This window comes from Halichoerus grypus, chromosome 6 (assembly GCF_964656455.1).
Source record: "Halichoerus grypus chromosome 6, mHalGry1.hap1.1, whole genome shotgun sequence".
NCBI classification, from domain to species: domain Eukaryota; kingdom Metazoa; phylum Chordata; class Mammalia; order Carnivora; family Phocidae; genus Halichoerus; species Halichoerus grypus.
The window spans coordinates 102971638-102996091 of record NC_135717.1 but is presented as its reverse complement, the minus strand read 5'-3'; the positions used below and the strand labels follow the sequence as shown (position 1 = coordinate 102996091).

The 24454-nt window shown below is 39.3% G+C and overlaps 1 protein-coding gene across 1 annotated transcript in view; it reads left to right on the top strand.

Annotated features, from left to right (window-relative positions):
• The window catches only part of LOC118525944 (uncharacterized), a 343595-nt gene that overhangs the window by 179873 nt on the left and 139268 nt on the right, over window positions 1-24454 (top strand). Inside the window, exons 3-4 of the mRNA XM_078074102.1 lie at window positions 22678-22738; window positions 23888-23985. Coding sequence (XP_077930228.1) covers window positions 22678-22738; window positions 23888-23985 — 159 coding nt within the window. The remainder of the gene's footprint in view (window positions 1-22677; window positions 22739-23887; window positions 23986-24454) is intronic.

Below are 24454 nucleotides of genomic sequence, written 5' to 3'. Positions count from 1 at the left end.
GGGCATGAATGAGTTTAGTGTTCCCTTGTTAAGTGCACAGTCCCAGCAAGATGTCTGGAGATTGGGCTAATAGACAACCATGGGAACTAAGCTTGACCTGGAGAGCTTGGTGCAACTAAATCCAGGTGTAACCCATGGCAGAGTGAGAAAGGAGGATGGGTGGCGAAGTTGAAGACGTTCACATCTCAATGACAGGATGAGTAAGATCTTCTGTGAGAGCAGGAAGATGAAGTGGATTAGGGCCCAAGAGGAAAGCAATACACATTTGGAATTATTGCATTGGAGAGTTCAAAAGATAGATGATAAGTCACAAGCAAAGGAATATCTAAGCAACACTGGTATTTAAAATGCAGTGGGAAATCATGGGGTTATGGAGTGTTGTGATGCTGTTCAGTTATGTAGCTGTTACCAACAAGGTTTGACAAACTAGGAGGAAGCAGAAAGTTGGGCTGGTTCTGAATTGGAGACTGGTTGGAAAATCAGGGAGGTTTCTGCTCATGCTAATGTGTGATTTTTAGTGTTTCGTGGTTTTAGGTGGTGGTATGTACCCCCCATAGCTCTCTAGCTGTATCTGTGTGAATGCATGTTATTATAAGTGATAAACTCAAACTGGCTCAAATAATAGAAGGAATTTGTTGGTTTATGAAACAGGGTTCAAGATTGGTAACTTGTCTCACAGGATTGTTATGGATATGTTATGTTTCACAGGATTAAATAAATTAATTGTATAAAGTGCATAAAACAGCTTTTAGTTCAAAATAAATGCTCAATAAAGAATTTGGTATATCAACATCATCACCCAGAATCCATCATATCTTTGTATCTATTCTGCCTACTGTGTTTGTTAGCTTCTTCCTTGTTCATATCCAGTGAGAAAAGACCTGTCTTCTAACTTCTCTCCCGGAAGGGTGAAGAGATATCTTTCTCAAACATCTCACCGCTCATTGGTCTGATCGGGGTCTCTAACAATGTCTGTGGCAAAGGTATTGCCATTTGCTTACTAACAGTCTGTCTTAGTAGGACAATCACTGTGGTTGGAGAAATGGGTTTTTAACCTGGTTTTATAAAGCAGAGCCCACCCTAGAGTTGAGGGTGGTCTGTATTCCTGTCCATTACATTACATCATGGGTAGCAGCATGGGATTTGCTAGAGAGACAACCAAGAAGTTCACTGTAATTACTGAAGCTGTCAAGAAAAAAAGTACACTTTGCTGAAAAATATTCTCCTGGGCCCCATGGAATTGCTTTATTGGCATGAAATAGAGTTAGGATTCTCCTGAAGGAGCTGGTCTTGCTGAATAATTCCTGTCAGAAAAACCGTTGTATTAGTTTCCCGTGGCTGCTGTAAAAAGTTACCTGAAACATGGTGACTGAGAACAACAGAAATTTATTCCCTCATAGTTCTGTAGGCCAGAAGTTCAGAATCATCACTGAATCAAGGTGTCAGCAGGGCCGTACCCTCTCTGGAGGCTCAGGAGGAGAGTCTGTGAGTGGCCTCGTCAGCCTGGTGACTGCCAGCATTCCTTGGCTTGTGGCTGCCTCACTGCCATCTTCAAGGTCAGCATCTTCAAATCTCTACTCCATTGTCACATGACCTTCCCCTCTGTGTATGCGGACTCTCCCTCTTCCAAGAGACAGGTGTCCCCGGTTTTCAAACGTTCACGTTACACCACTTCGCTTTTATGAAAGACCTACGTTAGCACCTGTTTTCATTAAGGGAAAGAAATCTGAAGAGGATTTTTGCTTTTACGAAAAAAAAGGCAAGAAGAGGAAATAGCGTTCGGTGTTTGTTTTGCTGTGGAGCCTTTATAGAGGCAATGTGGGCCCTGAGCCCCAAGAGTGGCCCCGCCCAGCTCCTTCCCCTGGAGCATCTCCCCATCAAGCTGCTGTAGCTTTAAACTGTGTCTGTGAGCCTCTGTGCTTTATCTTGACTCATTTTGTGCCTTTGTTAGCAAGATGTATCCTATGACATCAGAAAAGCCTAAGAGAGGTTATTTTTTGGGGTCTGGGAACACTAAAAAATATTTCCATATAAATCAATGGCAATTGTGTCATTTTGGTTTACAAAAGGTTTAATAGGAACACTCTACTTTTAGATGGTAGGGGAAGCCTGTACATGGGATTGCATTTAGGGCCCACCCTGATAATCCAGGATGATCTCCCTGTCTCAAGAATTTTAACTTAATGACATCTGCAAAGATTTTGCCACATCAGGTAATATTCATAGTTTCTAGGGATCGAACTTGATATCTTTAGACCAATTACTCTAAAATAATTACATTTAGTGTTGGCAGAAAGTCTCATATAACCAGTCACCCAGTATAGAAGAACAACTCATTATTTAGAAGGACATTATGCAATTACCATATACTCTTAATTGTAAAGACTTCATCTGTTGAAAACAGCTTTTGAGAGGGGGAAAAAAAAAGAAGAAACACTACATAAAGTGTCCATATCCGTCCTGACTTCAGAAACATAATGTTGGGAAATGTGCATTTTAGAATTGAGGAAATGTGGTAATTTATCTTGGAAATATCACCAGGAAGTTACATTGTTTAAAACTAAATGTTTTATGGGTAATTACTGAGATTTTTCTAAAGAGCTATCAAAGGTGAATGATAACGCTTCCCTGAAAATTTTCCAGAGTGAAATCATCATGGCTATGAGTAGAGCATAGAAATCCCTCCTTTGTTGGTATGTTGGAGATCTCAGAACTATTTCTAGAGGTAAATCTTGGCCATTTACTCAGATTTTTCCTTGAGCCACTTCTGCTCTCATCTCTTTTTCTGTCTTTTCCATATTGTAATGATTTGGTTTGTCAGCCACCTAGATGTTTTCCCCCCAAATAATGCAAGGCTATAAATGGATAACGGAGAGAAGCACAAACTGAACTGATTTCCAGGGAATCACGAATCACCGAATGTTTTTACTTCTGCTTCCCGAGTTTCTCCTGAGTCCCTTCACTTCTTGCAGTAGCCACTGTGGGAGGAGGAGAATGACTTTCAAAGATGCCAGCTCCCTCATCCCCAGTCTGAATGCCTTATGTTCCAAGGCAGAGGGCAATTAAGACTAAAAGATGGAATTAAGAATGCTGATTGGCTGATCTTCAAGAGATTGGCCTGGATTTTTCAGGTAGGCCTAATGTCATGGCAGCACCCTTAAAGGGGAAAGAGGGAGACAGAAGATTCAGAACCAGAGAGTTGACATTACGAGGGAGAACTGACCGGCCATTGCTGGGTTTGAAGATGGAGAAAGGGGGCCGTGAGATAAGGAACATGTCAGCTGCTAGAGGCTGGAAAAAGTGAGGAAACAGATTCTTCCCTTGAGCCTGCAGCAAGGCACACAGCCCTGCTGACTCTTTGATGGTAGCCCAGTGAGACCCATTTCGAACTTCAGACCTCCAGAGCTGTAAGATAATAAATGCATTGTTTTAAACTACTAAGGTCATGGTAATTCTTTATAGCAGCACCATTGTGGTTCTGCACATCCTAGTCTCTAGGTCACTGAAACAAACCTTGGTATGACTTCCAGTCTTGCCCCCTGCCACTGTCTTACCACTCCGCCGTTAGAGCTGTCTTTCTAAAATGCTGTGTAATTGGTCTCACTCACCTAGCTCAGTCACCTTCATGACACTCTTCTGCTCTTAAGGCCCAAAGTCTCTAATGTGACCCCCAAGCCCCCTTCAAGATTGCTCCCAATGTAGACTCCCCTCTACCATCCAGCCAGCCTGGATTTCTTCCAGCTCATCAAAAGCCTCCCACTCTCTTCTCTCTGGATTCTCTCTGCTCAGAGGATTCTCCTCCCTCCCCAGGTGCTCTAGACACTCATTTCCATAGAGTTGTCCCTTAGCTGTTGCTGCCTCCTGAAAGACTTTCCTGGACTCCCCATCTAGGTTCGATGCCCTCGCCCCTGCTCCCGTGAGACCCTGGTCACCATTCTTACAAGTCATTTTGTAATTGCCCATATTTCCTGCCCTCCTGTAAACTTACTGGGGGCAGGGACGCTGACTGTCCCAGCAGCTAGCACAGTGCTTGGTATCTAGCAGGCCCCGCTTTATATGTAATGTCTGTACCCCTTACTCAAGTGACAGGAATTCTTGAAGTTAATTGGGTCAAACCATTTCAGTTCAGGAATTTCCCCCCTTTTAATGGTTCGACGAGGGCTCACACATACTTTTACTTTTTCCTATCCTTCCCTTATTACTTAGAACTGTACTCTTCCTGTGTTTTCAGGCCAGGCATGTGATAATTACCTCAGCCAAGCCCAGCTTTACTACCCAGCATGATGATGTGCTTGAGAAGCTGTACAAATCCCCCTGCATAGCCTTTAGGTCTGGAATGTGTTTTCTTTCCAAACATGGCACCCCTAAGATTTGTGTAAACAAAAGTAAAAACTTGGAGATGGAAGAGAGTCCTCAAACCTTCATAGTTACCAACTGAATTGATTCTAATATTAAAAGCAACTAGAGATATTTAGGAATAAATCTAACCAAAGAGGCAAAGAATTTGTACTCAGAAAACTATAAAACACTCATGAAAGAAATTGAGGAAGACACAAAGAAATGGAAAAACGTTCATGCTCATGGATTGGAAGACCAAATATTGTGAAGATGTCAACGCTACCTAGAGCAATCTACACATTTAATGCAATCCCTATCAAAATACCATCCACTTTTTTCAAAGAAATGGAACAAATAATCCTAAAATTTGTATGGAACCAGAAAAGACCCCGAATAGCCAGAGGAATGTTGAAAAAGAAAGGGAAACCTGGTGGCATCACAATTCCGGACTTCAAGCTCTATTACAAAGCTGTCATCATCAAGACAGTATGGTACTGGCACAAAAACAGACACATAGACCAATGGAACAGAATAGAGAGCCCAGAAATGGACCCTCAACCTATGGTCAACTAATCTTCAACAAAGCAGGAAAGACTGTCCAATGGAAAAAAGACAGTCTCTTCGAAAATGGTGTTGGGAAAATTGGACAGCCACATGCAGAAGAATGAAACTGGACCATTTCCTTACACCACACACAAAAATAGACTCAAAATGGTTGAAAGACCTCAATGTGAGACAGGAGTCCATCAAAATCCTAAAGGAAAACACAGGCAGCAACCTCTTCGACCTCAGCCGCAGCAACTTCTTCCTAGAAACATCGCCAAAGGCAAGGGAAGCAAGGGCAAAAAGGAACTATTGGGACTTCATCAAGATAAAAAGCTTTTGCACAGCAAAGGAAACAGTCAACAAAACCAAAAGACAACCGACAGAATGGGAGAAGATATTTGCAAATGACATCTCAGATAAAGGGCTACTATCCAAAATCTATAAAGAACTTCTTAAACTCAACACCCAAGGAACAAATGATCCAATCAAGAAATGGGCAGAAGACATGAACAGACACTTTTCCAAAGAAGACATCTAAATGGCCAACAGATACATGAAAAAGTGCTCCACATCATTCGGCATCAGGGAAATCCAAATCAAAACCTCAATGAGATACCACCTCACACCAGTCAGAATGGCTAAAATTAACAACTCAGGAAACGGCAGATGTTGGCGGGGATGCAGAGAAAGAGGAACCCTCCCACACTGTTGGTGGGAATGCAAGCTGGTGCAGCCACTCTGGAAAACAGTATGGAGATTCCTCAAAAAGTTGAAAATAGAGCTACCCTATGACCCAGCAATTGCACTACTGGGTATTTACCCCAAAGATACAAATGTAGTGATCCGAAGGAGCACGTGCACCCCAATGTTTATAGAAGCAATGTCCACAATAGCCAAACTATGGAAAGAGCCAAGATGTCCATAGACAGATGAATGGATAAAGAAGGTGTGGTATATATATATACAATGGAATATTATGCAGCCATCAAAAGGAATGAAATCTTGCCATTTACAACAACGTGGATGGAACTGGAGGGTATTATGCTGAGCGAAATAAGTCAATCAGAGAAAGACATGTATCATATGATCTCACTGGTATGAGGAATTCTTAATCTCAGGAAACAAACTGAGGGTTGCTGGAGTGGTAGGGGGTGGGAGGGATGGGGTGGCTGGGTGATAGACATAGGGGAGAGTATGTGCTATGGTGAGCGCTGTGAATTGTGTAAGACTGTTGAATCACAGACCTGTACCTCTGAAACAAATAATACATTATATGTTAAAAAATAAAAGAAGATAGTAGGTAGGGAAAAATGAAGGGGGGGAAATTGGAGGGGGAGACGAACCATGAGAGACTATGGACTCTGAGAAACAAACTGAGTGTTATACGCAAACAATGAATCATGGAACACTACATCAAAAACTAATTATGTAATGTATGGTGATTAACATAACATAATAAAATTTAAAAAAAACAACTAGAGTGCAGGAAATGATAAAGAAAAGCAAAGAACCAAGATATACTACATGTTATAGCTAATATTTTAGTTTGCAGAGGGAGGATGTAATTTTAGCCTTTTTCTTGTTATAAAAACCATTTAATCCTTTGTTCTGTTGTGCTCACATGGCTCAACTGAGGTTATTTCCTCAAATCTCCATGATTAAAAAGACTGCCCTTTTGAGATGGATAAACATGAAAAAGGGGTTTGCCTAATGCCAGGCTCCTCCCAACAAGAGAAGTTATTAATTACTCTCTGTGGGACCTCGCCTTGCTATAGTGTAGCCCCAATGTCCTCACATCTTCTGCTCATGGCACCCGAAGTTAGGAAAGCCAGGCTGGCCTGGTTATTTCAAGTTCTGTGTTCTCCTGGTTGTTTGATGTGCCCTCGGGTCTATAACTGGGCCCTGCTGTGCTCCCAGACATGCCTTACATAAGATGACAGAACCCTACCCACGCTCTGTGTGTGTCTCTGGTACATACAAACCCTATATTTACATGCTAATGGCATTTTGTTCATATGCAAGTACAATGTTCAGATGTGTCCTCTTGTCTTCTCCATAGTTTTGTATATAGTCATGTTTAATAATTTAAATAGTTCACTTATTTTGGAAGCTTTGGCTTAGATAGAGATAATGTATGATTTCAAATGTAAGTTCATAAATCCATGAGTGAAAACATGAGGTAAAATGGCAAATTCCTAATTATCACTCTTTGTTTTTTGAGTGAAAACATGAGGTAAAATGGCAAATTCCTAATTATCACTCTTTGTTTTTATTGTTTTTAGCTCAGAAGTGAACTGTATACCACAGGGCCTAGGTACACTACTTCTGTGGTAATTTCCTGAAAGCTCAAGTTTGGAATAGTGAAACAGTCTCTGCTGTCCTCAAATAAGTACATGATACATGTTTATGCTTTTCAGAACACTGTTTATTTCACTTGTCTCCTCCAGTATATGGAGTGGTTTTTGTTTGTTTGTTTGTTTATTTTCTCTTGACAATGAACATGCCCTTGGAGGAGATATAGTTCTTGGATTACAAGTCTCAACATTACAGACGTTCTACTGGAGTTCCTAGCCAGTGCACTTAGGCAAGAAAAAAAATGACATGCGTATGCTTAGAAAGGCAGAAAAGATGATTGTGTATTTATAAAATCTAAAGAAATCTATGAACAAAGCTACTAGAGCCAATAAGTGAGTCTAGCAAGGCAATGGAACACAAGATCAATATACAAAAATCAATATTTCTAAATTTGCAACCAATAATTGGAAATTACAATTAAAGAATAACCATTACAATACAATTACCAAAAAAATGAGGGCAACTTTAATAAATTATATGCAAAACTTGAACACTGAAAACTAGAAAACATTGCAGAGAAAAATTAAATTAAACAAAAAGAAATGGAACAATATACCATGTTCATTGATTAGAAGACTCAATTTATTTAGATGTCAAAAACTCCCAAATTAATGTATAAATTTAATGCAGTTGCAGTCAAAATCTCAGCAGGTTTTCTGAAGAAATTTATAAGGTGAGTGTAAAATCTATACAGAAATGCGAAGAACCCAAAATTGACAAAACCACTTGGAAAAACAAGAATTACACTACCTAATTTAAAGAATTCTTATGAATGCACATTAATCAAGATAGTGTGGTATTGATTTAATCATGGGCATACTGATTAGTGACACAGAACGTAGAGTATAGAGATCGATCCAAATGTATAGGACCAATTGATTTTTGATGAAGTTCTAAAGTAATTGCATAGGGGAAAAGTTAATCTTTTTGACTCGTGGTACTGGCACAGTTGGATATCCATATGAAAACAATGCATCCTAACTAATTTTCTTTGGTTAAAAATTAACCAAAGAAACTATATCAATGGCCAATAAGTGCACAAATGATTCTCAACATTATTAGTCATTAGGGAAATGCAAATTAAATCCCTAATGATATAGCACTATACACCTACCAGAATTCCTTCGCTGGGAAACAATTTAGCACTATACACCTAAAACTTGAAGAAATAATCCTAACAAATACATTTCTGATGAGAATGTAAATGGTATGCACCAGTTTGGAAAATATTTTGGCAGTTTTTTATCAAGTCAAACATGTATATAACCAATCTTCAGACTGGGAAATCCCACCATAAAGTATTTATTTACTCAAGAGAATGATATCATAGTGGCTTTAAAACATAATGGCCCCAAACTGGAAATAACCTAAATGTCCATCAACTAGTGAATAAACAAATTATTGTATAACCATATAATGGACTACTACTTAGTAATATAAAATAACATTGTATTGTTACATGCAACAATATAAATGAATCTCAAAACCATTATGTTAAGTGAAAGAAGCCAGACACAAAAGATCTTATGCTGTAGGGATTCCCTTTGTATGAAACTCTAGAAAAGGCAAAACTGTTGTCTCAGAAAGCAGATCAATTGTTGACTGATGCCATGGGTGATTGGCTACAAAAGGGCACCAAGGAATTTATAGGAGTGATGTAAGTGTTCTATGGCTTGATTGTGTCATGGTTACATGAGTATATAAAGAATTTCCTTTTCCACCTTATTCTGCACCACAGTATTGTTCATCACTTGCTTAATATTCAGCCTGGCAAATGATTTAAAACAGTGTCCATCAACAACTTTATCAAAGATCACAAGAATTGTAAATTTCAAAGGGAAAATCAGACCAAAGTTTCATGTTTTATTGAGGAGTAGAAGATATGTTTGCGATTTATTAAACATTCATATTCCTTCACTGGGAAACAATTTACCAAAATTTACAGTGATTATCTCTGGGTCATGTGATTATTCTCGATTTTTATTTTTTTTAAAGATTTTCTTATTTGCCAAATATTCTATGATGAATGTCTTATGACTTTAGCTATTAGAAGATGACATTTTAAGCTGAAAGGACGCAGATTAGGTGATGCTGATTTTAACAATTAATTAATTAACTTAGTAGTTTTAGTGGTATTCTAGGTGGAAAATAAAGGGCACTAAGTTTATAGGAAAACTATGGTATGAAAAAAGTGCTTTAGTAATTTCTTTGCCTTCTGAGAGTTTATTTTTCTATCTGGTTCAAACACAAAAATAAGGCAGTCATTAAAGCAAAGCTCAGAATAAGGTATAAAATGAACAAAAATCACTAGCAGTTAATTTTACAGGGTTATTGAAGCTGGTTAGGTACTTCCAGCTTTTCTCTGGTGAAATTATAACGATAAATCATGTTTTATCAACTGTGCTTCTGGAAGAAACCTGTCTCTTGAGAAATGAAAAAAAAAAAATAAAGCTACAAATATACCGCATAGTAATTTTTTATCTTCTTGTACCAGGCTGAAAACACTTTCTGCTTTAAAAATATTATCATGTGTGTGTAGCCCCTGTTGCAAATATTCAAATGATGTTGGTCATTTTCAAAACAAATTGTCATTTTTTAATATGCACTGGAGAGAAAGGAGAAAATGCAAGGACGATTCATCATTTTAACGGTTATTTACACAAGTGATTGGAAGATTGTTTTTACTTTGATATTGCAGCAGTTCCTGAGGGAGAAATTCCTCCTCTCCCATTTGTCCCGTTCCAGCTCTAAGTGCCGTGTTCCTAATGTTCTCCACCTTTGCACACAGCAGGGAGGAGAATAATTGGGAAATGCAGGGATAAGGGGATAGAACTGGAAATCATTCTAACAACGGTCTGTTACTGCTGCAGTGTACACACTGATTCCAAAGACCATAGTTACATTAGTCATAGGGGCTATATTCATCTATAATAATCAGTCTGTTTTGTCTGGCTTATATTTTTCAAATCAGCACAGTATTAAATTGGTATTCATAGACTACTAGACTGTTCTGCTTCAAGTTTTTATTTTATTTTTAAAACACCGTAGAATTCCTATTGCCCTTTCTCTTTTTAGCATAGCATATTTTATTTCTGCACTATGAGCAAAATCACCCCTGGAAAATTCTGCTTCTAAGATTATGGATTTAATTTAAACCCTGAATCAAAGAAAAATGTCAGAACCCTTTTCTTAAAGCTTCAGCAAACATGAGTGCTAGCTTTTCTTTTTTCTTTTTTTCTTTTTTCTTTTCTTTTTCAGTATGAGGCAGCTTTCTTATTTTTACTATTGTTGATGCCTTAAAGCTTGTTGAGTATTTATTTCCAGACACCAGAGAACCACTGTGACATCTGCCAGAAGCTTCCAAAGTTTTGTGACCATTCAGTTTTGTGACAGTTACCTATTACTGTGTAACAAAGTACCTCCCAAATTTAGTGGCCTAAAATAACAACAATCATTTATTTGTCCAAAGTTCTGCAAACAGGCTGGGCTCAGCTGGGCAGCTGGTCTCTGCTCTGCGTGGTATCAGCTGGTCAGACTCATGTGTGTGCAGGCAGCTCGTATTACGACTGGGTCTGGAGCATCCAAGATGGACTTACATGTTTGGCACCATCATCTATGATGGCTGGAACAAATGGGTGCTGATTTGGCCTCTCCTTCTTCAAAGCAGTCTTTTATCTTCCAGAGTCTCCCTCTCTACATGGCCTGCAGTCCACGAGGAGGCTGGCTTGGGCTTCCTTGCTTGGTATCTTGTGGTAGCAAGAGAACAAAAACAAAAAGTTTGAGGCTTCTTAAGGCCACGACCTACTTCTTACCCAGCATTGCTTCTGCCATATTTTTTCAGTCCAAGAAATTGATAATATTGAAGGGTCGTATCCAAGGGTATGAAATCAAGGAGGAGTGACTCATTTGGAGCTACTTTGTAGCAATAAACCCCAGTTATCCTGAGGAGTGCCTCTATCATTTCATTACAATGGAGGCAAATAATAAGTTAAATACATTTTCTCCCTTCCGTGACCATCTGAAATTGGCTCACTATTTGTGCACAGGAACCTGAAGGTAATCCTCCAATAAAACGACAGAAGAAATTCAGTGAACCTGCCTGAATAAGGTACAGAAGGAATTCTCCAAGTGAATGGGTACTTGGTCAATAGTTGGCTGATTAATTTGAAAAGTCAGTTAAATATGAGAAATCATACAACAAATTATATATAACTGTACACATTCTATTTTAACCGAAAATGATCAAATATGCATGCATTCATCAATATTTTAATATCAGACCCAGGGCTCTTCTTTGACTAAGAGTCCACTGTTTAGAACACCACTCCATCTGGGGCGCCTGGGTGGCTCAGTCATTAAGCGTCTGCCTTCGGCTCAGGTCACGATCCCAGAGTCCTGGGATCGAGTCCCACATCGGGCTCCCTGCTCCGCGGGAAGCCTGCTTCTCCCTCTGCCGCTCCCTGCCACTCTGCCTGCTTGTGATTCCTCTCTCTCTCTCTGTGTCAAATAAATAAATAAAATCTTTAAAAAAAAAAAAAAAAAAAAGAACACCACTCCATCTTTCTTGTCTAAACCCACCAGTAATGATAGCCAATGATTATGAATCTTGATAGCTTTGAAGTGGAATGAAAACTTAAACGTGGTTGTATATCAATCTGTTTAGAGAATCTGAGATTTTCATATTTTCTTCCAGTCTCTTACAGTTATCCTACTCATACCTTATTCATAGCAGTTGTTTGGGCAACTTTATGATCATGACATTATCTTTCCACATTCACTTACATGGTTTTCATTAAAAGAGCAATTAGTCCTTTTTACACTTACATTTTTATCAATTTACAGATACTTTATGCAATTTTGATAAAAAGTACAACCAGGATCCATTTGGGAATAAACTCAGTTGACTTTTAGCAGTTGTGCAGTTCAATGCAGTGAGAGCAGAAGTGCACAAGCATACCAGAGAACATTTATTAGGTCATCCATCAATATGTTTTCACAGAGGAAATGGGGAATATCTATTAATCTGGTGACCCGATGAGGTGGACACTTAAAAGAGTTTCTACTATAGGTGTAATAGGTAAATTGTCATAGGTAAGTTAGTACCAACTAAAAATTTTACCGTTGTTCAAACGCCCTGCATGACTCAATTATTTGTTGATTAATGTGGGCAGGTCATCAAAAAACCCAGCATCTTAGAATGTAAGATAAAATTCTCTATTTCCTGGTAATTTGAAAGGTCTCAGTGCTATCACCAGAAAATTACCCTGATTCCATGGAATATTTGTTCACCTAGATGCCCATTCTGAAACCGCATTCCCCTAAGGCCTTGCTGCACTCAGTGGTTTAAATTTGCTGATATGCCCAGTTGTTTGGTTATCAGCCATGTGCAGGATTCCAACCTGATAAAAGGGCTATGATCTTCACTCAAACTTGATGGCCATTTTCTTCTGCAAAAGTATTAGTTTCAGTATAAAAATGTATAAATCAAATAGGATTTATTTTCTCCCTGCTGTTTTGGACAAACAAGATATGTTGCTATGTCCTGAAGGAAACTGAAATGTACTTGAGCAGTCATAGGACTTTTGGAAATGTCCAGTCAATTCCCAGTATATCTGTTACTGACTTTTTAAGCATAAAATACAAACCAATATATATTGGTTTTCAAAATCAAAGAATTTGAATATATATAATATATATATAAGTGAATGTATGTATATTCAAAGAATTTGAAGTCCTTTACTTTCTATGGGTAAATTAAAAGGAAGGAATGTACAAAAGGAATGTTCATTCAAGTTCTCATTTGCTAACACATGGGAAGGGAAAGGATTGAAAGAGTTTTGATTAAAATAATTTAATAGGAGAGACTTGTCATAAGATGGGTGTCCCATAATATATTACTTGGTCATCTCTCCTGTATGGAAATTCCATTAGACTCTAATAAATGTAGATTAAGTAAACAAGTAACAAATGAATGGATATTGTTGAAACATCATATTGTTTGTATTGTAATGAAATAAAAAAATCTAATCTCAGTTGTAAATTAACCTACTGTTCAGTAGTATCTTATGATATTATTAGTAATATTTTATTATAATTCCAAATTAAAAGTATAGTCAATAAATCAAAAATAATAAGAATTAGAATTCACTGAATATTATAAAAAAACACTCTTCTTTACATTGCTTATTAAAAGAACATTTAAAATATTCTCTCATGGCTAAAGGTGGCCTTGGATACCAGCTGCCATGAATTTCTGGAAGAAATAAAATACTAAGGCCATTTGTTACCCAAGCTTAACAAGTGGAGAGAGCTTCCTCTTCTAAAGTGATGTTACTATTTTGGGACTTTCCTGTAGAATCCCCAAAATATCCTTCTGGTATCAAAATTAGACACTTGAAATTATTTATGTCTTCTTATTAATATAATATTCTCACTATATGTTTTGTGTTAATTAAGTCTGGCAAAAAGTAACAAATGGATGTTCATTAAATCAAATAAATATGATTTAATTTTAAAAATGTACTACAGTTTTAGCTCATACTGGTCACACCTATAAACGAAATTTCAAAATCAAAGCACAATATTTTTTATCCAAAAAAAGGTTTTGTTCTGTGTTTAACCACATACCTCTCTTGCACCTCAAAAATAGTTTAATTGATAGTCCATTACACGAGTCAATATGGCTACCTGGCCAGGGTATCCTTTCGATTGTTAAAGTGGAGTTAGTAGTGGTAGCTATCTCACAAAGTTCTTGGGAGAATTAAAGCAGTTAATTCATGTTAAGCACTTAGAACAGAATCTTACTGTGGATGGAATCAGACCCATGTCTCTGGCCTCCACTGCTCCTCCAACCCGTCCCCAGGACCCGGGACCCAGCTGGAGCCACTGCCATACCTTCCACAGGTCTTCGGGGTTCCCACCTTGGTCTCCGTCCTCTCGGTTCTCACCTGGGCAGCTTCAGGGATTCAGGGGTCCTAGATTCAAGTCACTGCTCCGCTCGGAGCCTCACACCACACCCCCCCCCCCCCCCGCACCTCCCCGCACTCCCGCCGCCCCCCGACTCCAGAGGGTAGGTCAAAGACCTCACGTGCGTGCGCACACTCCGTGCCGTCTGGCCTGTCCCACTCTGTCCCCACCGCCTCCTGCTGGCTTCCTGCCCCTCCACTGTAGCCACTTGGGCCTCCTTGCTGCTCCTGGAGCTCCACAGGCTCTGAGCTTTTGCACTTGCGGGTCCCACTGCCCCGAGAGCTTTTCCCTCATCCTCTCAAGGCTTACCTTCCCGCTCCGTTTGGGTCATGTGCCACCTTCTCCAAGAGGCCTTCCATGACTGCGCTACATAAAATTGCAACCCTCCCACCCTCAGCACTACCTCTCTCCTCACCCTCTGAGAGATCACTTACTCTTTCGTTAATTGCCTGTCTGCCTCCACCAGAAGAGCAGTTGTTTTGTAAATGCTCTTAGCACAAAGGATAGAAACAGGCACATACTAGGCCAGAATAAATATTTGTTGGATGAATAAATGCTGCAGGTATATACATCCTATACTTGCACTACTCATGCCGTTGATTTTTTTTTTTTTTTCTTAGTGTGAATTGTCTGGAATTACAAGTACTTCACTGAAGGGTAAGGAAATCAGTCATTGCAGGAGGAGATCCTCACCTACCTTACAGCAAATCCATAAGGGCAACTGCCTTCACTACTCTGCTGCCCTCCTCCATCCTGTGCCCAGGATTCCAAGCTTCTAAGTTCTCAGGGAGTTCACCTAATAGTTTTACTCCTTCCTTTAAAATCCAATGGCTCCTTCCCATTAGTATATAAATATCTCAAGTTTTTCTCACCTTTAAATGAGCAGATAAACACACCTCCTTGTGCCTCTTTTCTTCTCCTCCCCTCCTTTCTTTCCTTTCCTGGGTCATGTCCACCTTTCAGTGGTGGCCACTCCTTGAGAGAGTTGCCATGTCCCTCCCACTAGGTTCCTGGTGGCTCAATCCAGTGGATTTATCTTATCCTTGACCTCTTAGCTTCATTTGACATTGTTGACCACTATCTCCTTCTCTAAACTCTCTCTTGGCTTAAGATACATCACAATCCCTTCAACTACTTTCTCAGTTGCTTTGTCAACCTCTTCTTCCACTCTAAAATCCCTCTTTTCAGGCTTGCTTTTTCTTAAGAGATCTCTTCAGTTTCAACAGCTTCAGTTCCAGTCTATGTGGTAACTAACTCTCAAATCTATATTTTCACCCCGTATCTTTCCCCAAATGTCAGAGCCATCTACCCAACTATCTAAAGGGCATTTCCACAGTTTGCCCTCTGCACCTCCAACTCCAGAATGTCTAAAACTAAGCTCATTGTCTTCTCTCCAAAGCCAGCTTCTTGTCCTTTATTCTCCTTACACCTTGCCTGTGCCTCATCAGAGTGAAATGTTTCCAGTTGCCTCAGTTTTGTTCGGGTGTTGCCTTCTTTCTTTGGAAAGCCTTTACTCTTCCTCCTCCTTTTACCACACCACCCCCAGCCCCTGGACCCCAATTCTTCTGCCTTTCTTGGTCCAGCATCCTCTTATCTGCTAAGACCTCAGCGAGATCCTGGACCTTCTGTATGCTCTCATCATCCCCTGTTCCTCTCTGTCTTAGCCCTCACCACACTGTATTGAAATAAATTGGTTTTCTTCTACCATGGGAGCTTCCTGAGAGCGAGGACTGCATTCTTTTTTCTTCTGTGTCCTCTGCATTTAGCAGAGGCCCTGCTACTTTATAAGTGCTTAATACTTGTTTGTTGAAAGAAAGACTGAATGAGCGTGAACGCATAAGGGTCACAGGGCTCTTTGGAGAGAGGACAACTTGGTAATGTTAAGCAGAGTTTCTTAATGGGAGACATGTTGGCATTTTGGATGGAACAACTCTGGTGGGATTGTTCAAATCACTCCTCTGCTCAGAGCCTGGCTCCTGTCCTAAGCATTGCAGGGTGGTTAGCACCACAGTGGTTCTCTCAATCGCTAAAATCAGAAATGCACCCCCCCCCCAACACACATTTCTAGATGCTTCTTGTGGAGACGGCTTGCCTTGGGCTGGGAATCTCTGGGCTAAGGTTGGTACTCTGTGTAGTGCAGTGGTTTCTATAATGGGGATACTTGGAGGAGCAGAGAGAATTAGACCTCTCATTAAAATTATCTAATTGTATAGATTCCAGCTGCTATACTGAAAATCAGAAGGCTGATGCTTTAAGAAAAATGTGAATCTTCACTAGAAACAGATGAAGGCATGAAACTGTTGCAGAGTCGGTTAACTTTTAGCACATATTACCTTTATAATGCCAGGCTTCGGAAAAGCTGTCTGTTCTTGTGCTTTGCTGATCTTGAGTCATTCACGTTTGATGCAGCTCCCAACACTGAATCATAATCAGAGCTCATAGAATAGTAAAATCCAGAGTATGACAGGAGTGCTTTCTAGAAATTCAGATTCCTAGGGGTCACCCCAGACCCACCACTTGACAAGCTCTGAGAATGGGGCCCCTGGACATTTCAACAAACTCTCTAGGAGATTCTTAAGCACCCTCCTTTAAGAACTGTTGACCCAGAATGTGTTCTCTGTGAACGGATCTCAAGAAAGTTCCTGATTTCTGCCTGTTTGCTTCTTTTTTTTTTTTTTTTTAATATTTTATTTATTTGACAGAGACAGACACAGCGAGAGAGGGAACACAAGCAGGGGGAGTGGGAGAGGGAGAAGCAGGCTTCCCGCTGAGCAGGGAGCCCGATGCGGGGCTCGATCCCAGGACCCTGGGATCATGACCTGAGCCGAAGGCAGATGCTTAAGACTGAGCCACCCAGGCGCCCCAGAGAATTTATTTTTTAACAGAGTCTAACTTCTGATAGAACTAGTCCACTTTGGTAGGGTTTTTGCCAATGTCTATCTGCAAGTGAATCAAGTTCTCCTGGATATAAGAAAAATAATGAGAGACTGCATGTTCTTCTATGTTGTAACATTTTTGGGTCTCATGCAGGTTTGCTGATTCAACATGTCCTAATCCCAGAATATTCAAAGATGTTGTAATGTCCATGTTTCTAATAGAGGTATATGGATGCCAAAGACTTTTTTTCTGGCTGGTTCTCTCATCTTTTTTTTTTTTTCTATGAAAGAAATTTCCAGAGCTCAAGGTTTCAGTGAAAACTGTAAGTGGTTACCCTAACCTGTCCATTTAGAGTTCCTCACAGGAGGCCTGATATGATGCCCTACAAATGAAATCCATGTCCTTTCTGCATTCCTGGAAAGGGAATACAGGATTTTTACCCTTCCCAAGCCTCCTCAGATGACAGTTACTGATGAGGTACACACTTCCTGCTACCACTGTCTCTTCCCTGAGTCTATCCACCAACCAGAGTGCTATTCATGCTACAAAGTATCATAACAACAGGAAATCCAGGAGCATGTAGATCTGTCACACTGGCACCTCACAGAATTTTGAATGTTATTATTATTACCTTAGATGCAGACTTTTAAATTGAGCATGCCTGGAATTCCACTTGATGTTGGCATTTCAGAGACGCTTCAAGAAAAACCGCTCACGTATCTGTAAGATCATCTGCTCTGGATAATGAAGGATTGACACACTTTGGAGTGAGTTCTTGACACACTCTTCCAGTCTTGAAATAGAGATAATCACTCATCTTTCACACCTAAAAGCACTCAGTGTAAGGGAAAGTTGTCTCAAGTGTCACTCGGTTAGTGATGGAGAAATAATGGATGATATCTTGACTGATGGGAGCAAGTTGACGGCTGTTGACAGCTGTGATGAGAATGGTTTGGGGAAGATGAAAAAGTATAGGAGAGAAGCATAGCCAGATCTTCAGCATGGCATGGGTTCATTCTGGCTGGGGAGCCAGCTGAGCACCACTGCACAGAGGTCCCACAGTTGCACGGGTCTAATGCATCTCTAGGTGAGAGCCGAGGGTCCTACCCCAAGGGGGAAGTTCAGAATGGAGACAACCACATTTAAATATTCAAATACAACAACATATTGTAAATGCGTAGTAGTGGGTGGCTTTACACAGATCATTTCATTTGTTCACACAGCAGCCCAAGGAGATGTCACTGGCCTTAATTTTCAGGGAAAGAAACTAAAACACAGACATAAGTCCAAAATCATGCAGCTAGAAAGTATCATAATCAGAAAAGTCAGTTAGGGCTTCTGAATCCAAATTCAGTTCTCTTCCTGTTTTTCCAAAGCAGTTTCCCATCATTCTGTCACAAAAACTGAGGCTCATATCCTCATTCCAAGCCACCAAGAAAAGGTTAAGTTATGGTCACCGTCGTCTGTTTAAAAGAGCAGAGAAGGCAAAAATTGACAGGGCAAGAAACAACAAATGTTGGAGAGGTTGTGGAGAAAGGGGAACCCTCTTACACTGTTGGTGGGAATGCAAGTTGGTACAGCCACTTTGGAGAACAGTGTGGAGGTTCCTCAAAAATTTAAAAATAGAGCTACCCTATGACCCAGCAATTGCACTACTGGGTATTTACCCCAAAGACACAGATGTAGTGAAAAGAAGGGCCATATGCACCCCAATGTTCATAGCAGCAATGTCTGCAATAGCCAAATTGTGGAAAGAGCCAAGATGCCCTTCAACAGATGAATGGATAAAGAAGATGTGGTCCATATATACAATGGAATATTACTCAGCCATCAGAAAGGATGAATACTCGGGGCGCCTGGGTGGCTCAGTCGTTAAGCGTCTGCCTTCGGCTCAGGTCATGATCCCGGGGTCCTGGGATCGAGCCCCATATCGGGCTCCCTGCTCGGCGGGAGGCCTGCTTCTCTCTCTCCCACTTACCCTGCTTGTGTTCTCTCTCTGGCTGTCTCTCCCTGTCAAATAAATAAATAAAATCTTTAAAAAAAAAAAAAAAAGAAAGGATGAATACCCAACTTTTACATCAACATGGATGGGACTGGAGGTGATTATGCTAAGTGAAATAAGTCAAGCAGAGAAAGTCAATTATATGGTTTCACTATTTGTGGAACATAAGGAATAGCATGGAGGGCACTAGGAGAAGGAAGGGAAAAATGAAGGGGAGGAATCGCAGGGAGAGATGAACCACGAGAGACTATGGACTCTGAGAAACAAACTGAGGGTTTTAGAGGGGGTGGGGTGGGGTGATGGGTTAGCCTGGTGATGGGTATTAAGGAGGGCATGTACTGCATGGAACACTAGGTGTTATACAAAAACAATGAATCGTGGATCACTACATCAAAAACTAATGATGTATTGTATGGTGACTAACATAATAAAATAAAATTTAAAAAAATAAATAAAAGAGCAGAGAAGGGGGTGGAGGATGAGCAAAATGGGTGAAGGGGAATGGGAGGTACAGGCTTCTAGTTATGGAATGAATGAGGTACAACATAGGGAATATAGTCAATGGTGTTGTAATAGACTTGTATGGTGACAGATAATAGCTACAGTTGTGAGCACAGCACAATGTATAGGGTTGTCCAATCACTGTGTTGTACTCCTGAAACTAATGTAACATTGTGTGTCAACTGTACTTCAATAATAAATAAGCAAAAAAAGTATAATAGTGCAATTTAGACAGAGTTTCATTCAATAAAATCCCTGCTTAAAGGATTTATGCCTTGGCTATCAGCCAGTTCAGTTATTTACCAAGGTTCATTTCCTGAGGAAATAGACAGTAGTCTCACAGTAAATTGACCTGGAAAATAAACAGAGTAGGGTCCCCTTAGGTCATTCCTAGGAGTCATCTGTACTCATTTTGTGAGGTCAGGTTATTTAGTAAATCACTCATTTGAAAATATGTCACATTTTCCTAAATCACCTTAGAGATTTTTTTCAGATCTATCCATTATGGATCAGAAGCAGTAAAATTAGAGTAGGAAGTAACTATCTTAATTGTTCATAGCAATTCCTAATAGTGAAGGAAACAGAGCAGTGGGATTAGCCATATTTGTCACTGGCAATTTATTGACATGATAATTCAACTGTTATAACAGGAATTAAGTGCAGGTTAAGATTACGGACCAAATGCTACTCAGGAATAAGGAAAGATCGAGGCACTTAATGAATGGCAGAGGCTAGTACGGGTGAGATAAAGTTTCTTTGGGGATTTTTTTAGTTCTGTGAAAGTCATGTTTGTGAATTTCCAGTCATATTTTCCCTTCAATCTTTTGAAATGTGAAATAGAAAATAAATGTCTTAGGCATAGTTAACTTCAAATAAATTAATGTTTGAAAATGGCAATCAGACCAATAATAATGGTCATGCATTCAGAAAGGAGATTGCAAAGAAGTACACACACTATAGTGAGAAAATGACTAAAACAATAAAAAGTTGGCCCAAATCATTGAAGTTTGGACAGTATTAAAAAATCTAAAAGAAATGATGAAATCAAGTGTAAAATTAAGATGTAATCATATAAATTTCACCAATAAATAATCTTTGTTTGTTTATTATCTGGAGTACAGTCCCATTTGATTGCTTTCCAGACTTAAGCCTTTGGACCTTTGGTTGAAGTTAAGAACAGCAGAGCTGAATGCATGTTATATTTTAGTTTACATTTTTCTCTAAAACTTAGGAAACTAAGTTTCATATACTTTCTGAATGTCATCTATTCTAAATCAGCTTTCCATAACGCCATACTTTTCAGGAATGTAATATTCATTTTGTATAATAGGAAACAAGTTTTTATTTAAAAAAGAAATCTCAGTAGGCCAGTATCCTGAAAATTTTTATTCGACTTCCATCTTTGAGAACTGGCCCCTAAAAGCTGACTAGATTGGCCAATGAAACAAAATTAAGTAATTATCCCAATAGAAGATTTAATTAGTAGCTATTTAAACATTTTGTTAAACTGAAAGTTTAATTGGATTGTCTTTTTTGAAAGCTCACAGATTGATGGGAGACATTGACCTCCTTGCATTTCCTTTTAAGAACATCAGTTCTTGGTAATATAATTGAAGCAATAATTATTTATATTTTTTATAATCCATTGTTTATTTAATTTCTTCTAGCTCTGGTTTCCTCAGTTGTAAAGTAGAGACAACAATAATTTTACCTTAAAGAATTGTGACGATTATGTGATCTAATGAATGTAATACAAGTACCAAGTATCAGCTTTACTAACATAGGTTATTTGGACCTTTTTTGTTGTTGTTGTTCCTGTCGTCCATTTTTCCCTTAGGCAAATCCTCCCTCCCAAAGACTTCATCTTATTTAAATGTATACACTGGCTCAGGTGGAAGGGAATAAGGATGTCCTCACCTACCAATTTGACTAGTTGTGTTTTAAGGAAATGCTGTTAGTTAGGTATTAAGAGCCTCTTAAATGATCAAATAGTTGTGTTTATGAAGCATTTAAATTTTCTAGTGTTTTCATTAAAAGGATTAAAATTCTCAGTGGATTAGAGATTACTTCCATGGCAACTAATTTCTTCCTTTTTCCTTCAGCACATTAAACTATACTTCTGTAGTTAGTTTTAACTACTTAAAATATCAAACATGTTATCTTACAGTGAATTTTTTAAATTTAAGTGAGAAAAAGACAAAAAGGCAGTAGTAAGAGAGTCCCCCAAAACAATACAAATGTTGAATAAGACTGTGAGAAGGAAAATCCAGTGGCTATTCATACTGAGCTTCGAAACAGGGCGTGAAAAACACCATTCTGCTCCAGTTCATTGAAGCTTTTGTTGAGTTATATCAATGGAACTCTGTTTTTGAGGTAGGGTAGGAAAGAATTACCAACAGGATTTTTGACTTCTACACACCTGTAGAAGTCAAAATCAAGATGTAGAAGTCAAAATCAAGTCAAAATTTATTCAGATAGACAGCTCTTGAATTATTCGTCTTTCTAAAAGAAAATAACCCTACTTGACTCTTCTGGAGACCTCAAGCCCCAATCTAATTCAAACACATGTTTAAAGGGGAAATGCATCAAGTCTGTATTGTTTCTGCACAAGTCTATGGTAAATAAAAAATATAAGCATATGTTTTAAGAGAGCATTTGATGTAGAAAATCAAAATAAAATGTGATACTTTTCCTGACCTGATTGTCAAAGGATCCTTTTAATGAAATTTAGCTTTATTTCATAACTAATGCAATGATTGCAAATGATTAGGTGAACCCCAGAGGAATTTTCACCTAATCAAATATTTGGTAAGAGAGGAGATTGCTTGCAGACATTTAGTGTTATCAGGAACAAAAAGTATCTGCATATTATCCATATGGAGGGCTATGCTCAGTAGTAGAATCGGTAAGTTGATTCCATTCTTTGATGATTTGGGCTATTTGCTAAAGCGAAGTCCCTGCTCTGATGGTGGCCATCTTGAAATCCTCTCCCCCTAAACTTCATGATTCTGCACCTGCAGATGGTATTTGAGCACAGGATATAGGAAAGGCCTTCCCTGCTCACAGAGTTTAAATTTGTTTCTCTCTCCTAGGGAAAGGATCAGGCTTTTAAGAAATCACTTCTTCTGTGATGAAGAGAGGAAAAGATCCCAGGTAGGCCTTTTATTCCTACATGTCATCAGGAAACAACCAGCATGGGAAAACAACCACCGTGTTTCCTGGACGTTCCTTAAATCTGTTAGTGGCCAGAGAGCTTAGCTTCATATATACCTAGATAGAGGAGAGAGGAGAGAGAGAGATACAAGAAATTTTTAAAATTATAGTCCTGGCTGTGATGTGCTCTTACAACCCCTTCTAAGAAGCAGCAAGGTGATTCTTAGACACAGCTGTCCAGGAGAGTTGCTCGGGCAAGGCCTGAGTAGGTTAGCACAAGGGTATTTTTATGCTGGACTTGTAGCTGTGGTATCTACCAGCTGCCTCCCAGAGATGGCACTTGGGATTTGCTGTCCCCTAGCTGGGGGGATAAGAAGGTCCTTGAACTGTCTTTGCCAATTAAAGACATCCAGAGAGAAGCAGCGGGGCATTCGGAGGCTCACTGTTTTCTTTGTCCAGGCGGCTCTCATATGTCACTCATAATAGTTTCCTAAGCTCTTGTGTGGGCCTCTTAAGCTAATGCAACTGGTCTTCCTTAGCCTTTCAATAGAAACTGCTTCTGCCCCATTTTAAATTTATTTTCTTAGATGGGGCAGTACAGGGGAGAAAGCTTAGCATTTAATTGTCCAGAGGCTTGACAAGCACTGATCCTGTTTTTATTACTTGGGCATTATCTTGGCTTTTCTACATTAAAGGCCAGTCCCATAGGCTTATTTCTAGTACCTTTGGTGACAGACATGAAGGGAACCTATTAGATGCCAAATATGTCTATTATAAATGTAGCAAAAACAGCTAAGTCAGACAGGGGTGCTGATTTGGCTTCTTTATAGTTTTGAGTTAAAGAAGTAAATAAGCTAAGTCTCTTGTTTCCTTAACTGGTGCGGACCTGATGTACACACATCCAGTCCTCCTTCGCATCTGCTTCTGAATATTGGGAATGTTGGTCTGGCTCCTGTTTTGTTTTGTTTCCACATAATTGTGCATCACTTAATTCTTTTAACAGTATTTGCCAGGGTTTCAATGTTACAAATATGTATCATGCCAGGCAGAGTCTAGTGGCAGAAGAAGAGGGAAATGAAATAAAAAAAAATCAAGAGAAAGCAATATTTTGGCAGAAATTTTATACAATTTCCTTTCTCCATAATGTAGATTCTTTACCCAAGGAATTTCCACCACCTTGTGCAAACAGAGAGCATGCATGAGCAGGTGGCCAGCGACCCCACTGGGCCAGAAACTCAGCACCTGAGGTAAGGAGGATTTTCTAATGCAAAAACTTGGAAGCAATTTTAGCCCCAAGCAAGCTAAAATTTATTTAATGCCTGTAGCTTTTGCCTAGTAGCTCCAAATTATGCATTATTGGGTGGTTATTTATTTTAATATGCTGTGTCAATGGTTTCCTTACTGAGGGACAATTTACCAGTGGTTGATTTTGATAGTGGGATATCTGGGGTCAAAAGAACAGTTAAACTCTTCCTCATTTACAGCTTTTTATACAAACGAATAGCTTAACATTTTCATTCTTTCAGGTTATATCTCTACCATGCAAGTGCCTTGAACAACCATGGGCACAGCAGAGAAAAAAATGTCCTATCTGAAGCCTCTCCAGTTAGATCCCTTGTCAGTCAACAATAATATTTCTCAAAGTTTCTTCCTGAAAATATTAGTTCTGAGGGATATGCATAGCTGTTCTTAAATGGGCAAGGTGGGAGCAGGGAG